Source organism: Thamnophis elegans, chromosome 17, assembly GCF_009769535.1.
Source record: "Thamnophis elegans isolate rThaEle1 chromosome 17, rThaEle1.pri, whole genome shotgun sequence".
NCBI lineage: Eukaryota > Metazoa > Chordata > Lepidosauria > Squamata > Colubridae > Thamnophis > Thamnophis elegans.
The window spans coordinates 5,311,972-5,329,318 of record NC_045557.1 but is presented as its reverse complement, the minus strand read 5'-3'; the positions used below and the strand labels follow the sequence as shown (position 1 = coordinate 5,329,318).

Sequence of the window (17,347 nt, the reverse complement as noted above, 5' to 3'; positions counted from 1 at the left end):
GGAGCCTTGCAGCGTGCGCCTGGGGGCTGTGAAAGGCAGAAATGAGCGAAAAACGGGCCATTTTTTGCTCAATTTTGTCCCCACCCCCCAGCTCCCAGGAGCACTCTATAAGCCACCTAAAGGCTATTCATGCCCTTTGGGGGGGGGGAAACGGGTCAATTTTCATGAAAAATAGGCTGTTTTGGGGGGGTCTGCAGAGTGCAAAAACTTTTTTTTTTTAATTTGCCTCTTCAAAGCCTTGGTGCGTCTTATACTCTGAAAAAATACGGCAGTCGAAAGCCAGACTAATAAAGCAGAATTGTAATAAAGCAGAATTGAGGTTTTTCTGTTACCCGGGAAGACCATTAATCAGTACTTAATATTTTATTTTTATTGGCACCTCTGGATTGTACCTAGTTTTAGATTTAATTTCTTAAATGGTCAACAAAATCCAAGGGAACTAGGAGAACGGGGGGGGAGGGGGGTACCATAACATTAAAAACTGAAACGGTATCTACAGTGTGGGAACCCTTTGGGGAAAAGTGTATTTTTAAGGTTTGATGGCTAATAACACATTTGGGGGGGGGGGGGAATTTGAAGATAATCCTATTCCAGTGCTGGAATGGCCTGGGAATATGACCTTAACCCAATTGAAAATCTATGCAGTGAATCACTTAACAACAATGGCAAAAAAAGTCGTAAAGCGGGGCAAACCTGACTGAATGTTTCACTTAGCACCAGGATTATTGGGTTCGATTCTGGTTGTATTCTGAATTCAACTGGATGAATTTTTATTTTTAAAAAAACCCACAACTTTTTAAAGACAACGTTCCCAGTTAGTGTACAAACAGCCCAGGCCAAAGAGGTAGCTTTTAAAACATTTATTACAAGGGGATTTCTTAAGCCATGATGTCCGTGGGTCGTTGGGAAAGATTCTTGGCTACAAGAAAGCACTGATTCGCTCAAACAATCCGGGGTTACGTCCAGAGAGAAAACGGAGCTCCAGTCTCCCCTCCTTGGTATTGGCTATTTCAGCATGAGAAGAAATCCATGTACATATATATATATATAAAAGAGAAAAAAAGGGTCAGGTTAGGAACGGGATCCAGAATAAACACACGCGCGTGCAAAGAATCATCTCACAATCACGTTTCATGCATTTATTTTATTCATTAGGATTCTTTTTTATTTTGAACCAGTCTTTTATTATTTTTATAAATCATTCAAGATGGGGAACGCACCCAATACTGCTTCCTATTTTTCCCCACAACCCTGTAAGGGTGGGCTGTTGGCTTTCATGCCTAAGGCAGGACTAGAACTCACTGTCTCCTGGTGACTGGCCCAAAGTCACCCAGTTGACTTTCATGCCTAAGGCGGGACTAGAACTCACTGTCTCTTGGTGACTGGCCCAAAGTCACCCAGTTGACTTTCATGCCTAAGGCGGGACTAGAACTCACTGTCTCCTGGTGACTGGCCCAAAGTCACCCAGTTGACTTTCATGCCTAAGGCGGGACTAGAACTCACTGTCTCCTGGTGACTGGCCCAAAGTCACCCAGTTGACTTTCATGCCTAAGGCAGGACTAGAACTCACTGTCTCTTGGTGACTGGCCCAAAGTCACCCAGTTGACTTTCATGCCTAAGGCAGGACTAGAACTCACTGTCTCCTGGTGACTGGCCCAAAGTCACCCAGTTGACTTTCATGCCTAAGGCGGGACTAGAACTCACTGTCTCCTGGTGACTGGCCCAAAGTCACCCAGTTGACTTTCATGCCTAAGGCGGGACTAGAACTCACTGTCTCTTGGTGACTGGCCCAAAGTCACCCAGTTGACTTTCATGCTTAAGGTGGGACTAGAACTCTCTGTCTCCTGGTAACTGGCCCAAAGTCACCCAGTTGACTTTCATGCTTAAGGTGGGACTAGAACTCTCTGTCTCCTGGTGACTGGCCCAAAGTCACCCAGCCAGCTTTCACACTTAAGGCAGGACTAGAACTCCCCATTTCTAGCCTGATGCTTCAACCCCCTAGACCAAACTGGCTCTTTTCCTGTTGCTTTGAACCATCTAAGGCAGGGCTAGAACTCCCTGTCTCCTGGTTTTGAGCCCGGTGCCTTGATAAAGAGATGAACAAATCTCAATTTTGACTTTGTCTTTTCAAACCAGTCCGGGGACTTAAATTGCTTGACTCTGGAAACTTGCCTTTTTCGTGCTGTAGCCACTTGCGCTCCAGATAATACTGGTAGCAGGCCTCAAACTCCATATCTGTGTAATTGCGAACCTCGATGGGAATAAAAGGATCCAAAGCAGCAAAACCATCCTGGAGTTTGGGGAAAAGAATGGGGGGGGGAGAGGAAATAAATACAATTAAATCTCATTTAAATAGTGGAATTCTTAGACCGAGAGAGAAGAAGGGCGATTAGCTTGGAATGCGAAACCTACCACTATCCTCCAGCCCATTCCTTTTGAATAGGACAGGGGTGTCCAAACTTGGGAACTTAAAAGACTTGTGGATTTCAACTCCCAGAATTCCCCAGCCAGCCGGCTGGGGAATTCTGGGAATTGAAGTCCACAAGTCTTTTAAGTTCCCAAGTTTGGACACCCCTGGAATAGGATATTCGCAGCTCAGGGCTGAACCGGTGGGTCCCTCGTTGCTGTCTGAGTTGGGGTGGTTTTCTTGCAGACATTTCACGACCCAACTAGAGAACATCATCAGTGCTAAGAGAGGATTTGTAGCTCCCTTCGAGCACTGGGGATGTTCCCTAGCTGAGGTCAGAGAATTCCAGGGACCCTACCGCCCTCCTCCTCCTCCTCCATCTCTTCCTCACAAACCCCACTCCTGTCTAGCACTGATGAGGTTGCCTAGCTGGGTCATGAAACGTCTCCCAGCTCAGGGAGCACCAAGGACCCCATCCTCCTCCTCCTCCTCCTCCTTGCAAACCGCACTCCCTCCTAGCACTGATGCTGTTACTTAGTTGGTTAATGAAACATCTACAAGAAAACCAGGAAGGTCAGAGAGCGCGAAGGGCCAGACGGTCTTTCTGAGGAAGGCGAATTAGGGCGATGAGAGTTGGACTCCCCACTCACCCGTCCCAGCAACTCGTGGGGCAAATAAAGCGGTCGGGGGGCGAAGGGTGCTCCTGTTTGACTGAGCGTGGCCACAATGGCCCCTCCTGCCTGAAAACACACACACAAAAACAACAACATGTCAGAGCCACAACTTCCATCCGCGGTCAGCCTCTTAGTAGCTGTGGCATCTCGCTCGGCTCTGAAATTGGTTTTAATGATCTATCACTGTTGTTCTATGTATAGCGAGAGCTTATGCACTGGATGCAAATCCCTTGTGTGTCTAATCACACTTGGCCAATAAAGAATTCTATTTCTCTTCTATTCTGCTCTACTTCTGTTTTCTATTCTATTCTGTTTTCTATTCTATTCCAGGCTGCTCTACTTCTATTCCATTCTATTCTATTCTGCTGTACTTCTATTTTCTATTCTATTCCTTTTGTATTCTATTATTCATTCCTGATTCTATTCTATTCTGCTCTACTTCTATTCTATTTTCTATTCCATTGTTTTCTATTCTATTCTGCTATTCTATTTTCTATTCTAATCTATTCCTTTTCTATTCTATTATTCATTCCTGATTCTATTCTATTCTATTCTGCTGTACTTCTATTTTCTATTCTATTCTTATTCATTCCTGATTCTATTCTATTCTGCTCTACTTCTATTTTATTTTCTATTCCATTGTTTTCTATTCTATTTTATTCTATTCTGCTGTACTTCTATTCTATTCCTTTTCTATTCTATTGTTATTCATTCCTGATTCTATTCTATTCTGCTCTACTTCTATTCTATTTTCTATTCCATTGTTTTCTATTCTATTCTGCTATTCTATTTTCTATTCTAATCTATTCCTTTTCTATTCTATTATTCATTCCTGATTCTATTCTATTCTATTCTATTCTGCTGTACTTCTATTTTCTATTCTATTCTTATTCATTCCTGATTCTATTCTATTCTGCTCTACTTCTATTTTATTTTCTATTCCATTGTTTTCTATTCTATTTTATTCTATTCTGCTGTACTTCTATTCTATTCCTTTTCTATTCTATTGTTATTCATTCCTGATTCTATTCTATTCTGCTGTACTTCTATTTTCTATTCTATTCCTTTTCTATTCTATTATTATTCATGCTTGATTCTATTCTGTTCTGCTCTACTGCTATTCTATTTTCTATTCCATTCTGTTTTCTATTCTATTCTATTCTGCTGTACTATTCTATTCCTTTTCTATTCTATTATTCATTCCTGATTCTGTTCATTCATTCTTCTATTCCTATTCTATTCATTATTATTCTTTCCTGATTCTATTCTATCCTAATTCTAAGCTTCCTGGGAGGAAGGCGTCGTCCTCACCCAATCGTTCTTCACCATCTTCTTGAGATTGTGTACCAGCGTCAGCTCCTCCACAGTGACCTGAAGAGGAAGAGAGAACACGTCTACATTTTCAGCAAAATTGGAAAAACACATTACGTCATCCTCATTGAGGACTCCACCCTGAGAAGGTTAGAACATAGTGTTGGAAAGGGACCTTGGAGGTCTTCTAGTCCACCCCCGCCCTGCTCAGGCAAGAGACCCTATACCATTCCAGACAAATGGGTGTCCAGTGTCTTCTTGAAAACCACCAGGGATGGAGCGCCACAACTTCTGGTGGCAAGCGGTTCCACTGGTTAATTGTCCCGACAGTCAGGAAGTTTCTCCTTAGCTCTACGTTGCTTCTCTCTTTGGTTAGTTTCCAACCATTGCAAAACAAATTGCTCAACAAACAGCCTTACGTCCAGCGCTACTGTCATGTGCTAAAGGTAAAGGTTTTCCCTCGGACATACGTGGCTAGTCATTCCTGACTCTAGGGGGCGCTGCTCATCTCCGTTTCAAAGCCGAAGAGCCAGCGCTGTCCGAAGATGTCTCTGTGGTCATGTGGCCGGCATGACTCAATGCCGAAGGCGCACGGAACCCTGTTCCCTTCCCACCAAAGGTGGCTCCTATTTTTCTACTTGCATTTTTTACCTGCTTTTGAACTGGCAGAAGCTGGGACAAGTCACGGGAGCTTAATCCGTGACTCAGCGCTAGGGATTCGAACCGCTGAACTGCCCACCTCCTGATCGACAATCATAGCGTCTTAAGTGGTGCCAAGTATATGCTAAACCAAATGTCGCTTAGTGTGACATGCAAGCCAGGTCAATGAGGGAACCCACCTCTTGCTTGTTATGCTTCAAGGCCGTCTTCCCCCAAAGGGAGTTGATCCCATCTACCGCCACCAGCAGCCGGAAGGATCCCCGGCCAGATTGCTGCTTCAGCTCTTTCAAGATCACCCCGACGGTGTCGCTGGCGTACTTCACCCAAGCCATGCCCTGAGGAAGGAAGGAAGGAAGGAGATGGGTGGGGCCCGTGTTGCCGCCCAGCGCCAACAACGGGGCTACGAGCTCCATGGTTTACAGGAGGGTGATGAAACCTTGGCTTTCTTTCGGAGAATTCGAGGTGGCTTCCATAACCCTCCTGACTCTTATATCCCCCACAACCACAACCCTGTGAAGGGGGGGGGGGTGCTGAGAAGAAGGGACTAAGGCCAAAGTCGCCCAGTTGACTTTCATGCCTAAGGCAGGACTAGAATTCATCGTCTCCTGGCGATTACCCAAACCAGCCAGCTTTCATGCCTAAGGCACGACTAGAACTCACTGTCTCCTGGTGATTGCCACAGAATGAACCAGCTGGTGTTCATGCTTAAGACGGAACTAGAACTCACCTTCCCCTGGTGATTGGTGTTCTGACCTAGACCTCCCCCCAAAAAAGGCACCGAGGTAGCGTCCTGATCCTGACAAAACCCCTTTTATGAAACGAATGTGAATTCCTCTCCTTCCCCTTCAGCCTGGCAAACAGTCTATCAAAGGTGTATTTATGACCACAGACCTTATCTATCTTGGAAAGCTGCCAATATTTCCCAAATGAGGTGCTGTGCAAGGAAAGACTCTGGGCACAGAGTCTCTGAGATTCAGGGACAGATCCTCACACTCCTGAAATGAATCTAACTGTTGACCAAACGAATTGTTTCCTGCAAAAGCCCCCTCCCCTTTCGCTCCTCTTTTATGTCCTCTGGGAGGGGCCATTCACCGTCCACCTGTGGCTTTACTCCCAAGTCGACCCTGATTTCTGAGTTGTTCTTTTCTTCTGGCAGCTCACACTGGGAACAGGCTCCACCTGTTCCTCTGCCTCACTGCTGTCTACCTCTGAAGGCAGCTGAGAACTACCAGACGGCCTCGGCCCTCGTCTCTGCCTCCAACGCAGAGCCCTCATCCGAGTCTTCCCCAGACTCCAGGACTGGCCCATCTTCCTCCCCAACCGCCTCACTCTCCGACTCTGCTGGATGCCCACAACAATTGGCCTGAAATCACCTAGCCAGCTTCCATGCCTAATGGGGGACTAGAACTCCCCGTCTCCCATTTTCTAATCCAGCCCCTGAAGCACCACAACAAACCAGCTTTCTTTTAACACCCTTGCGAAATCCGTTCTTCCACTTTTAACCCAAGCCTCACCTTCTCAGCCAAGTCTAGCAGAGAACAGCCTTCTTCGGTGATGTCTCGCTTGCCCCATATGTATTTTTGTTGTGTTTTGATCTGCAGTGCAGGGAGAGAGGGAGAGAGAGAATTAAATTAAACCCACAAAATACCGTAGATAGAGCCGAGGTGGCGCAGTGGTTAGAGTGCAGTACTGCAGGCCACTTCAGCTGACTGTTATCTGCAGTTCAGCAGTTCAAATCTCACAGGCTCAGGGTTGACTCAGCCTTCCATCCTTCCGAGGTGGGTGAAATGAGGACCCGGATTGTTGTTGGGGGCGATATGCTGACTCTGTAAACCGCTTAGAGAGGGCTGAAAGCCCTATGAAGCAGTATATAAGTCTAACTGCTATTGCTAAAATGAAAAGTCTGATTGCCAAGCGACTAAGAGGGACGCGAAAACAAAAAATACCCAGAAATGTATTGCTCCCGACCCTGGAAACTCCACATAGCTTTCCCAAAAACCCCAAAACCCTGATAGTATATAGGGAGTCCTCAAATTATGACAACTGGGACCAGGATTTCTGTAATTGAGGTGATTGTTACGTGAGTTGGGCTTCGTTTTGCGACTTTTGCCACGGTTGCGAAGCGGATCGCTGCCAATTTTTAATTGAATCGTGGGGTTCTTAACAAATGCAGCGTCCCCCATTCTGACTTATCTAGGTCAGAGAGTCGCAAAGGGGGATCGGATGACCCCGGGACACTGTAACCGTCATAAATGTGAGTCAGTTGCCAAGCGGCCGAATTTTGATCACGTGATCGTGGGGATGCTGCCACTGTTGTAAGTGCGAGAAACAGTCCTAAGTCCCTTTTTCTCAGTGCTGCTGTGACTTCTAATGTTCATTAAACCAATAGTTGTTAATGTTATGGGCTGCCAGTGGAGCTGGCAGCAGAGTCGGACAGTGAGGAGGGTTGGGGAGGAACCTGGGCCAGTCCTGGAGTCTGGGGAAGGCTCTGAGGAGGGCTCTGTGTTGGAGGCAGAGAGGGGGCCAGGGCCATCTGACAGTTATCAGCTGCCTTCGAGTGAGACATCAGTGAGGCAGAAGAACAGCTGGAGCCTGTTCCCAGTGTGCGCATGCGCAGAGCTGCCAGACGAAGGGAACAACTAAAGAACAGGGGTCGACTTGGGAGGAAGGCCACAGGTGGACGGTGAATGGCCCCTCCCAGAGGAAATAAAAGAGGAGTGAAAGGGGAGTGGAGTTTGCAGGAGATCATTAGTTCGCTTCATTGGTTCGTGACTCTCCGAGACTCCTGGCCAAGTTTTGCAAAGATCAGCCTGGCAGCTCTCCAAGCCTGATAAGGTCTGTGACCGTAAATCCTCCCTCGAAAGACTTTGCTGGAAGCGAATGAGCAGAATCCACTGGAAATTAATAAAAGGGGTTTTCATCGGGACCAGGAGTCGGCTTCAGGCTCTTGGGAAGCCTCCGAACAGTTAAGCCAAGGGCGACCCATAATCCAGTCCATGTTTTCCCCTCTCCCTCCTCAAAGCTTAAGAGAGATTCTGCCAACCTGGGCTAAAACTTTTCCATTGGTGATTCCGAAATTCTTCAGCCAGTTTGCCGCTTCCACGGGCTGGTCTAACCGCTCGGTATTGTAAGAGGACGGCAGCATTTCTTTGCAATTCTTCACCCAGAGGTGAGCTGCAGCAGGAAGAGAAAAGGACACACACCGAATGCCTCGTTTTAAACATTAAGCGTCCGGCATCGGGCAAAAATGCAGCCATCCTGTTGAACATCTCCAAATAAAATGACCTCCTTTTGCAATAATAATAATAATAATCATCATCATCATCATCAATCCTGGCTGCGCAGGAACAAGCTATCCGCACAAATGCCATTAAGGCCAAAATCGAAAAATCCTCTGATGATGCCAAATGCAGACTTTGCAAAGAAGCTGATGAAACTGTTGATCACATACTCAGCTGCTGTAAAAAAATCACGCAGACTGATTATAAATTGAGGCACAATTCAGTAGCACAAATGATCCATTGGAATTTGTGCAAAAATTATAATATTAAAACAGCAACAAACTGGTGGGAACATCAGCCTGAAAAAGTCACCGAAAATCAGATGGTCAAGATCTTGTGGGATTTCCGTATACAAACCGACAAAATACTGGCGCATAATACACCAGACATCACACTGGTTGAGAAAAACAAGGTCACAATCATAGACATCGCAATACCAGGTGATAGCAGGGTCAATGAGAAGGAACATGAAAAAATCGCAAGATACCAGGACTTAAAAATCGAAATTCAACGACTATGGCACAAACCAGCAGTGGTAATTCCAGTGGTAATCGGCACACCGGGTGCTATTCCAAAAGCACTGGAATTACATTTAAAACAGTTAAAAATTGACAAAATCACCATCAGTCAAATGCAAAAAGCCGCACTGCTTGGATCTGCACGCATATTACGAAAATATGTTACGACGTCCTAGGCCCCTGGGTGGGGCCCGACTAGTAACCAATGCCAAATCCGGCGAAACAACTGGCCGCTGTGATACAATTGTATAATAATAATAATAATAATCCCCCTTGATCTTGTGTTTTACTCTCAAGAATGCTGCCCTGTCAGACTGGGCCTTCAGGCCTGCAACTTTTTCTACTGTGGGAAAATGGGAGGGGGAATTATACGGAGTGTGGGAGATATATAGCCAAAATAACATTCTTTTCTCAGAGAGCCAAGGACACCTTGCCCTGCGCCTGGTGTGGTGTGACTGGGAGGCATCTCCAGTTTTCGATCGCAGGCCGATTGGATCGCGTGATGGACATGTGGGTGCTGGGCAGGGACTTGAACTTCCTTTTGAGTGTGGGAAACCCAGAAGCTTTCAGATTCGGGTTTTCCCAGATGTGCCAATAGGACGTTGCTTCTATATTGTAAATTGTCCCCCCCCCCCAAAAAAAAGCACAATGGGGTAGTATATAAGCCTAAGCGCTATCACTGTTGCTCTTACCGTCTGGAATGTGAACGATGACCCAATTCTGCCTGGCACAATAATGCACAGCGTGGCAGAGAACCATGGTCTTTCCTGTACTCTTCTCTCCATCTTCAAGACTGTTTAAGGAAGCCGCAGAACGTACCCGTCAACTGTACCAGAGAGGAACGTGCCCGCATGCATCTACAGGTACTCCTGGAGTTATGGCTATTTGTTTTATCGACCGTTCCGAGTTACGACGGCACCGAACATCGTGGTCACACGATTGCAGGATGCTGTAAATTCGAGCCGGGGCCCAAGCATCCAGATTTGCTGGGCGTGTACGTATATGTGAGCAGCCGTCGTAACTTTGAAAAGAGGTCATAAATAGCTTTGGGGAGGTCCTTTGTAACTTTGAATGGCCACTAAGCGAGGACTACACGGATATTTAGAAGGGATCTGTGCAGACAGCTGGGCTGAGTCCTGTTCTTACTCTGTAACTACTTTAGCATCATCATCATCCTCTTTTAATGAACCCATAATCTCTTGCGGGGGTGGAGTCTGGGCAACTCAATGGAGCTAGCAGAGTGTTTTACTGGCCGGATGCCCTTCATGTTGCCAATGAGGAGTTTTGTTCGGCAGATCTCATTGTGCCCAGAGAGAGAAAAATATCTGCCTGTGCCTAAGATCGAACTCACAGCCTCCCGATGGTAAGGCGAGAGGCTCCACATCTAGGCTACTGCACCACTCCCTGTGTAACTACTTTAGCATGAGGACCAGAAACTTGCCCGGTCTCCTTCCGTGAAAGAACAGCAACGAGAGACCCCGGCTCCGTTTCAAAGGATACAGAGGAGATATCGGACGGCTGGATGAGAGAAGTTAGTGTGTTTCAAGTAGGTGATGAGTTCTACCGCCGGCTGTCGAACCATGATGCAAGCTTCGTTGAAGGTTTTCATCTGCCGGGAAAAAAGAGAAAAGTAAAGAAAGTCAAGACAGAGAGAGAGAGAGACAGAGAGAGACAGAGAGAGACAGAGAGAGAGAGAGAGAGACAGAGAGAGAGGAGAGAAAGAAAGAGAGAGGAGAGAGAGACACACATAGAGAGAGAGAGACAGAGAGACAGGAGAGAAAGAGAGAGAGAGGAAAGAGAGAGAAAGCGAGAGAGAGATCATTTCAGTGAGATCAGGGTGAAATTTGGGCTCAAGCGAAAGAAGAGCTTGGGAAGAGGTTCACCCTGAAACATCACCTGGAGTTTGAAGCGAGCTGGTAGCCCGTGAGGGAGGGTCTCCTTCACTTCCTCGGGGGGGATCGTGTAGTATTGACCCAGGTGCTCTTCGCTGTGTTTCGCCTGCAGGATGGAAAGGAGGAGAGACGAGTGGCGGAGTTCAGTTCTCGTTGCCGAATTGTTTTCCTTTTCTCGCGGAAATTACCACGAACCCTTCCCAGTTGAGAGAACCACAGAAAGGGCTCTTATAACTTTGAATGGTTACTAAATGTACTGTTGTAAGTCAAGGACGACCTGTATATCTTGTCGTTTATCCACCAGGTTGGGGGCATCTAGAGAGCTCTGGATACAGGACGTTGGCCCTTCACGCGATCGTCCTTCCTCTCTTTGAGCATGAAGCTTCTGGATGTCGTCATAAAAAGAGGACCTGACCTGGGGTAACTTCACATTGCAGCCCTGGTCAAAAGGGCCCAGCAGGGATGATACTACCTGAGGCTTCTCAGGGAACAACACTTGAAGGGGAAACTGCTGGTGACCTTCGACCGCGGCACCATAGAGAGTGTTTTAACTTATTGCACCTGTGTCTAGTTTGCCAATTCCACAGGGGCAGATAAGACAGCGCTCCAGAGGGTCAACGTCATTGCCCAGAGGATCATGCGTTGCCCTCTCCCCTCTTTGGAAGAACCTTTTAGCTCCCGCTTCCTTAAAAGAGTTCAAAAGATCCATCTCATCCTGGGCATCCTTTTTTTAAAACTATTACCATCTGTCAGACGGTACAGAGCAATAAAAACAAGGATAAACAGGCTGAAAAACAGCTTCTCTCCCAGGGCAGTAACTATATTGACTTCTAGGGTATATTAATGCAATATTTTCAATTTCTATTATGTACCATGTGAGGGACGTCTATTTGTGTCTTTATTTTTGTAGTTATAATGTACGCTGAAAGTGGCATTTAATTTCCTTGTACGATGCGCAATGACAATAAAGTAAACTATAACTAAAGAGGTGGGACCGAGAATGCCTTTAGCCCAGCGGGCTAAGATTTCTTTCTTGATCTGCTGGTGATTCTCCAGCGGAGAAAAACAGGCTTAAACTCCACCTCCACCATCAGTTCTGGGATCCTAGACCCACACTGGGTTCGTTTGTTCCAAGCAACAGGGAATGATCTGTTGCCAGGCAACTGAGAGACTCTGCATGGCAGGGATTGGCCCCGTGCTTCTGCGGATGCTGGGAGGGTGTGTGTGTGTGTGTGTGTGTGTGTGTGTGTGTGTTACACGACAGGCTCTTGGCTGCCTGTTGCGGTTTCCATGGAGACCCCCCAGAAGATTCAGCAGGAGAGGAAAAAAAAATTCTCAATGGCAGAGGCGGCTACAAAACCTCCCAAGGATGGGAGGCAGCCTCATATTGCAAAAATGAAGATGATTGCGATCTCTTCACCCCAGCAGACACACACCTAAGGGGAAATTTTGTTTTAGGACGTGTCCCTTTTTTAAACGGCAGGGCTGTTTCTACAGATACACAAACGATATCGTGTGGTGAAATAACTTTAATTCCAGGTTTTGAGAGAATGCTTTCTGCTTTCTTATAGGTGGAGAAGGGACTTGGGATTTCCCAAGCAGGTTCCCTGGAGGCTGTGGGTAAATTGTGGTACTGAAAATCAACCCCGTAGGAAAACTAGAACTCACTTTCTTTGTAGGCTATGCCAACAGATATGTAGACAATTAGAGGGGGACCTGATGGAATAATGCAGGGAAAGGTGGGAAGACAAAGAGGATAACTAGCAGGAAGCTGGAGGGGGTACCATTGGGAGGCTTGAAAGAACAGATGAGGGACAGATTGCCATAGACAAAACTTAAGTGTTTGGCTGCTAGGAGCCGAACCCAAATTGGTGGCACGTAATCGAAAAACGGTAACAGAATCTTGCAAGTTTTTGTGGGTTTCGTGAACTGGTTTACCTCAAAAGGTCAAACCTCCCCATCCCATCGATCCAAGTTAAGTAGATGCTGGAGGAAAGGTGAAGCACAGGGTTGCTTCCATATAACTTAAAAGGATCACCAGATTACACTAGATCCTACAGCAGAGGTGGGTTCCTACCAGTTTGTACCTGTTCGGTAGAACCAGTTCATCAAATCTACCGAACCGGTTAGAAGAGGTTCCACCAGTGGACCCGGAAAGCAGGCCACACCTACAGAAGAGGTTCCAAAAATTTTTGAAACCCACCACTGCTACACACACACACACACACAGACAGACTGACATAGAGAGAAAAAGAGAAAGGAAGGAAGAAAGGAAGAAAGAAAGAAAGAAAAAGTGAGAGAGAGATGAAAGAAAAAAAGAAAAAAGGGGCAGAGAGACAAAAGGAAGAAGAAGAGAGAGAGAGAGAGAGAGAGAGAGAGAGAAAGAAAACACATGGCTGGCAAGCCACTCCCACCAGGTCACATTGCTGGCAAGCCACTCCCACAAAAGAGGCCACACCCACAGAGTAGGTTCCAAAAATTTTTGAAACCCACCACTGCTGCACACAGACAGACAGACAGACTGACACAGAGAAAAAAAGAGAAAGGAAGGAAGGAAGGAAGGAAGGAAGAAGAAAGAAAAAGAGTGAGAGAGAGATGAAAGAAAAAAAGAAAAAAGGGGTAGAGAGACAAAAGGAAGAAAAGAGAGAGAGAGAGAGGGAGAAAGAAAGAAAACACATGGCTGGCAAGCCACTCCCACCAGGTTCCATTGCCGGCAAGCCACTCCTACAAAGGAGGCCACACCCACAGAGTAGGTTCCAAAATTTTTTGAAACCCACCACTGTCCTACAGTCAAGTGCAACGTACGTTGACCAAGGCAACATCCGTTGACCAAGGCAACATCCGTCTTCCCAAATGACCACCCACAGGCTCCATCCAACTATTAAATATTCTACTCTGCTTGGCTGAGAGTGGCAAACCCTCGCCGGAGTCTGCAAACGATTGGAAATACTGGTAGTTCTCGACTTACAACAGTTCATTTAGTGGCTGTTTGAAAGTTACAATAGCACCGACAAAAAAGGGATTTATGGCCATTTTTCACACTTACAATCGTTGTTGCATCCCCATGGTTATGTGATCAACATTCAGATTAACAGAGTTGGAAGGGACCTTGTAGGTCATCTAGTCCAACCCCCCGCCCCCCTCCCCCCCCCGCCCAAGCAGGAGACCCAACACCATTTTTTGACAAACGGCAGTCCAATCTTTTCTTGAAAGTTTCCAGTGATGAATGCTTGGCAACCGGCTCATATTTATGACGGCTGCAGTGTCTTTTCATACCTTCTGACAAGCAGAGTCAATAGGTGATCCAGATTCACTTAACAACCACGTTACTAACTTAACAACTGCAGTGATTCAAGATGCCAGAAAAAGGCCATAAAAAGGAGCAAACTCACTTCAACAACTGCCTCACTTCGCAACAAAAACTTTGGACTCAATTGTGGTCATCGGTCAAGAATTAGCTGACCCCTTTCCAAGCTTCCACGCCTCCTAATGTTAACTCACTGGGTCATTCTCGCTGGTAACAAAGCCCGCCCTGAGCATTTCTGGTTGAAGCTGGACGTTCTGAGTTGACATTGTCCTCTGCCAGGTTCGGGGGTAGAGAAAGCCATCCTGTTCCAGCTAAGGAGAGAAAAGAGTTTGTGTGAATAAGGGATATGTTGTGGCCCAGCAGGAGCCGTTGGAGCTGCCACCAGACTCCAACAGCGAGGGGCCCTACGAGTTGGCCCTGGAGGATGTGGAGGACTCTGGACAGGGTTCCGACTCCGAGCAGGGCACAGAGAGACTGGTTGGCCACCAGGCGGCGCCTGAGCCTTGGACCAGTGGGGAGGAGACAAGGGAGAGTGATCCAGAAACCAGCAGTGAGTTGTTCCTGGATGCACGCCATCAAAGAGCTACATCAAGAACAATTACGCAATTACAGGAGGTAATTGCACTCAGCTGGTGGTCATTAGGCTCCTCTCCAGACTATAAAAAAGACTGCTTGTGACACGCCCCTTTTGCAGAAGTCAACGCATTGACTAAAGAGAACGTAACTAACTTGGCAGGCTGGATTGCTGCCAAGGTTTGTCTGAATTGCTGCCAAGATTTGTCGGACTTGCTGCCAAGGTCCTTATCTGTTTGTTTGCTTGGCTTTCAGCCACCAAGATTCTGGTCTTGCTATTAAACGACATTCTAATTAAGCTTGTCTCGGCTTTCGTTACTGGACGGAGGAGGGGGTCAGAACAGGGATATATCCTGGCTTTTCAAAATGATGCCTGGGGGGGTGGAAGTGAACCACTAGAACTTAAAAAAATAAAAATAAATCAAATACCTTGTTTCCCTGAAAATAAGACCAGGTCTTATTTTTTGCTCCAAAAGATGATTTAAGCCTTATTTTCTGATTAGGTCTTATTTTGGGAGAAATACAGTGCTACTATCCTGTTTCCCCCCCAAATAAGACCTTCCCCAGATAATAAGCCCAATTGGGCTTTTGAGCGCATGCACTAAAATAAGCCCTCCCTGAAAATATTTAAGCGCATGCACAGCTATGAGGTGACCACGCTCGTCACCTCCTGCACCTCAAAAATAATAAGAAACAACCCCCCCCCTGAAAATAAGTCCAAGTGCTTATTTCGGTGGTCAAAAGAAAACAAGAGCCTATCTTATTTTAGGGGAAACACGGTAATTGCGTCCATCTAGCTGATGATCTTAACTGGGCCCGATTTATGGGGTAGGGCTTATATTAGGAGTATCCTGAAAAAATCATGATAGGGTTTATTTTCTGGTTGGATTTTATTTTGGGGGAGACGGGGTATATGAAAACAAGTAGTTGGGTATCCTTAGCCTGAAGAAGAAAAGAACAGCACGATTGTGATCACTTTTGGTACCCCCAAAAGCCATTCCTTGTCCTCAAATCACCGAGGGGTGGGTGAAAACTCACCTGGTATCCCCGAGGGATGAGTTTTCTCAAAGTCCTCAGCATTGTCCCCCCTGAAAATAATAATAACAGCAGCAGTTGTTTTGAGCAAAAGAGAGCGAGATGTTTATTTTAAGCAGGATTTTCATCGTTTAACTTTCTGATAGCCAAGCAGTTATATAACTTTCCTTGAAGGGTGTAAAGGAGAAAGTGAAGTTTCCAGATCTATCAGAGAACCGGCAAACCAACTCAAGAAAAAGTGTAAATAAGATTACGAAAGGATCTGGTCTTCCTTCGTTCTCTTTCATCGTCACAAAATATACAATGAAAATAATAGTGCTGTTCATATTCAAGCATGCCTCTTCCCCAAAAACTCTCAATTTTTTAGTATTTTTGCTTTCCAACCTCCAACACAGAACATACAGGTAGTCCTCGACTTACAACCATTCATTTAGTGACCGTTTGAAATGACAACAGCGCTGAAAAAGTGACTTACAAACCATTTCCCCCCCACTTATGACTGCTGCAGCGTCCCCATGGTCACAATTCATCAAAACTGGCAATCGGTTTCATATTTACGACGGTCACAGTGTCCCTGGGGTCACGTGATCCCCTTTTGGGACCTTCTGCAAAATCAATGGGGAACCCAGATTCACTTAGCGACCGTGTTCCTAGCTTAACCACTGAGCAATTCACTTAACGACTGCGTCAAAAAGTGGGGGGAAATTCACATCACGTGTCTCACCGAGCGACACGTTGGGGTCAGTTGTGGTCATAAGTCGAGGACTACCTGTATTTGGTTCTTGCTGGGTTGTTTAGTGTAGTTTTTCCTCCTGACATTTGTTCCTTATTATTATTATTATTTATGCAGGAAATTTAAAGCGTCTATATTTTAAAGGAATACATTTTAAATTCAGAAAAAAGCCTCTCCTCTTCCTGCCCCCATTTGGGGACCCCTCCCCACACAGTCGGGAAAGGCTGCACAACAACCCTGCAGGGTAGGATCGATTGGAGAGAACAAGCCCCTGGGCGAAGGATAACACTTCCGCTCCTCGCTCGATCGTCCCAAAACGTTATATGAAGAGAAACGACCGGCGGTGTCTAATCCTGAGTCTCCCCCCACGCCTCGCCTCACAAACCTCGCACTCAATGGGGAATAAAAGCAAAACAGCTCCCCCAAAAGGCTTAGCCGTCCCCGCCTTTCGCCAAAAACGAGATATATCTTCCTCCCGGAGAGAAAAGAAAGCCAACCGGCTCGCAAAACCGCCGGGAAGGGTTTAAAAAACATAAAATCCCCCCGCCGTTTCCCTCAGGAGATTTTCATCGTGCTGGGCGCCGCCATCTTAACCCGCCGCGCGCCTCAGCCCAACGGCGACTCCGCGTTCGGCCGACGGGTCCCGGCGAGGGACATTCTTCCTCCGTCCGAATCTTTTTTTTTTTTTAAATTCCCCCCCCCTCCCTCTCCCTCCACGTTGATTGGCGGGCGGCCTTGAGGAGAGGGCGGGCCCGTCCGGCGTTGATTGGCGGAGGGCCGCGTCTCTCTCCTCTCTGTCTTGTCTGTCTGTCTCTCCCTCCCTCAGAACTAGGGAGGCATCCAAGCGCTGGGGGAGGGGGGAGGAGGGAGGAGGGAAAGGTTGGTGTTTTTTTTTTTAAAGGAGGGGAGGGAAGGAGGCGTGGGCGTGGCCAGGGGCGCGCTCGAGCGCGAGGCAG

General features: G+C 46.6%; 1 protein-coding gene across 3 annotated transcripts; it reads right to left on the bottom strand.

Annotated features, from left to right (window-relative positions):
• Nucleotides 1-845: 845 nt before the first annotated feature.
• Nucleotides 846-17,054, bottom strand: DAP3 (death associated protein 3). 3 transcript variants are annotated; one of them, XM_032234447.1, is made up of 13 exons: nt 16,889-17,054; nt 15,662-15,711; nt 14,245-14,361; nt 10,748-10,849; nt 10,352-10,460; nt 9,544-9,636; nt 8,096-8,226; nt 6,567-6,647; nt 5,232-5,387; nt 4,393-4,452; nt 3,058-3,147; nt 2,173-2,290; nt 846-1,005 (listed from the first exon to the last, which is right to left on the bottom strand). In XM_032234447.1, exons 1-13 carry the CDS (start codon nt 16,923-16,925, stop codon nt 920-922), a joined length of 1,230 nt encoding a protein of 409 aa, XP_032090338.1. In that variant the 5' UTR covers nt 16,926-17,054; the 3' UTR covers nt 846-919. The 3 variants fall into 3 exon arrangements, with proteins under 3 accessions (XP_032090338.1, XP_032090339.1, XP_032090340.1); XM_032234448.1 differs by having other exon boundaries at nt 16,777-17,053; XM_032234449.1 differs by lacking the exon at nt 16,889-17,054 and adding an exon at nt 16,428-16,474.
• Between the last annotated feature and the right edge of the window lie 293 nt (nt 17,055-17,347).

What these genes read in the sequence shown, in the direction of transcription:
- DAP3 (XM_032234447.1), bottom strand. Translation starts at nt 16,925, where the DNA reads ATGTTTTTTAAACCCTTCCCGGCGGTTTTGCGAGCCG. An exon ending in AGCCGTCCGATATCTCCTCT is followed by an intron (nt 9,637 to 10,351) that starts GTATCCTTTGAA and finishes ACAGTCTTGAAG; the next exon opens with ATGGAGAGAAGAGTACAGGA. An exon ending in GTGGCTACAGCACGAAAAAG is followed by an intron (nt 1,006 to 2,172) that starts GCAAGTTTCCAG and finishes ATGCTGAAATAG; the next exon opens with CCAATACCAAGGAGGGGAGA.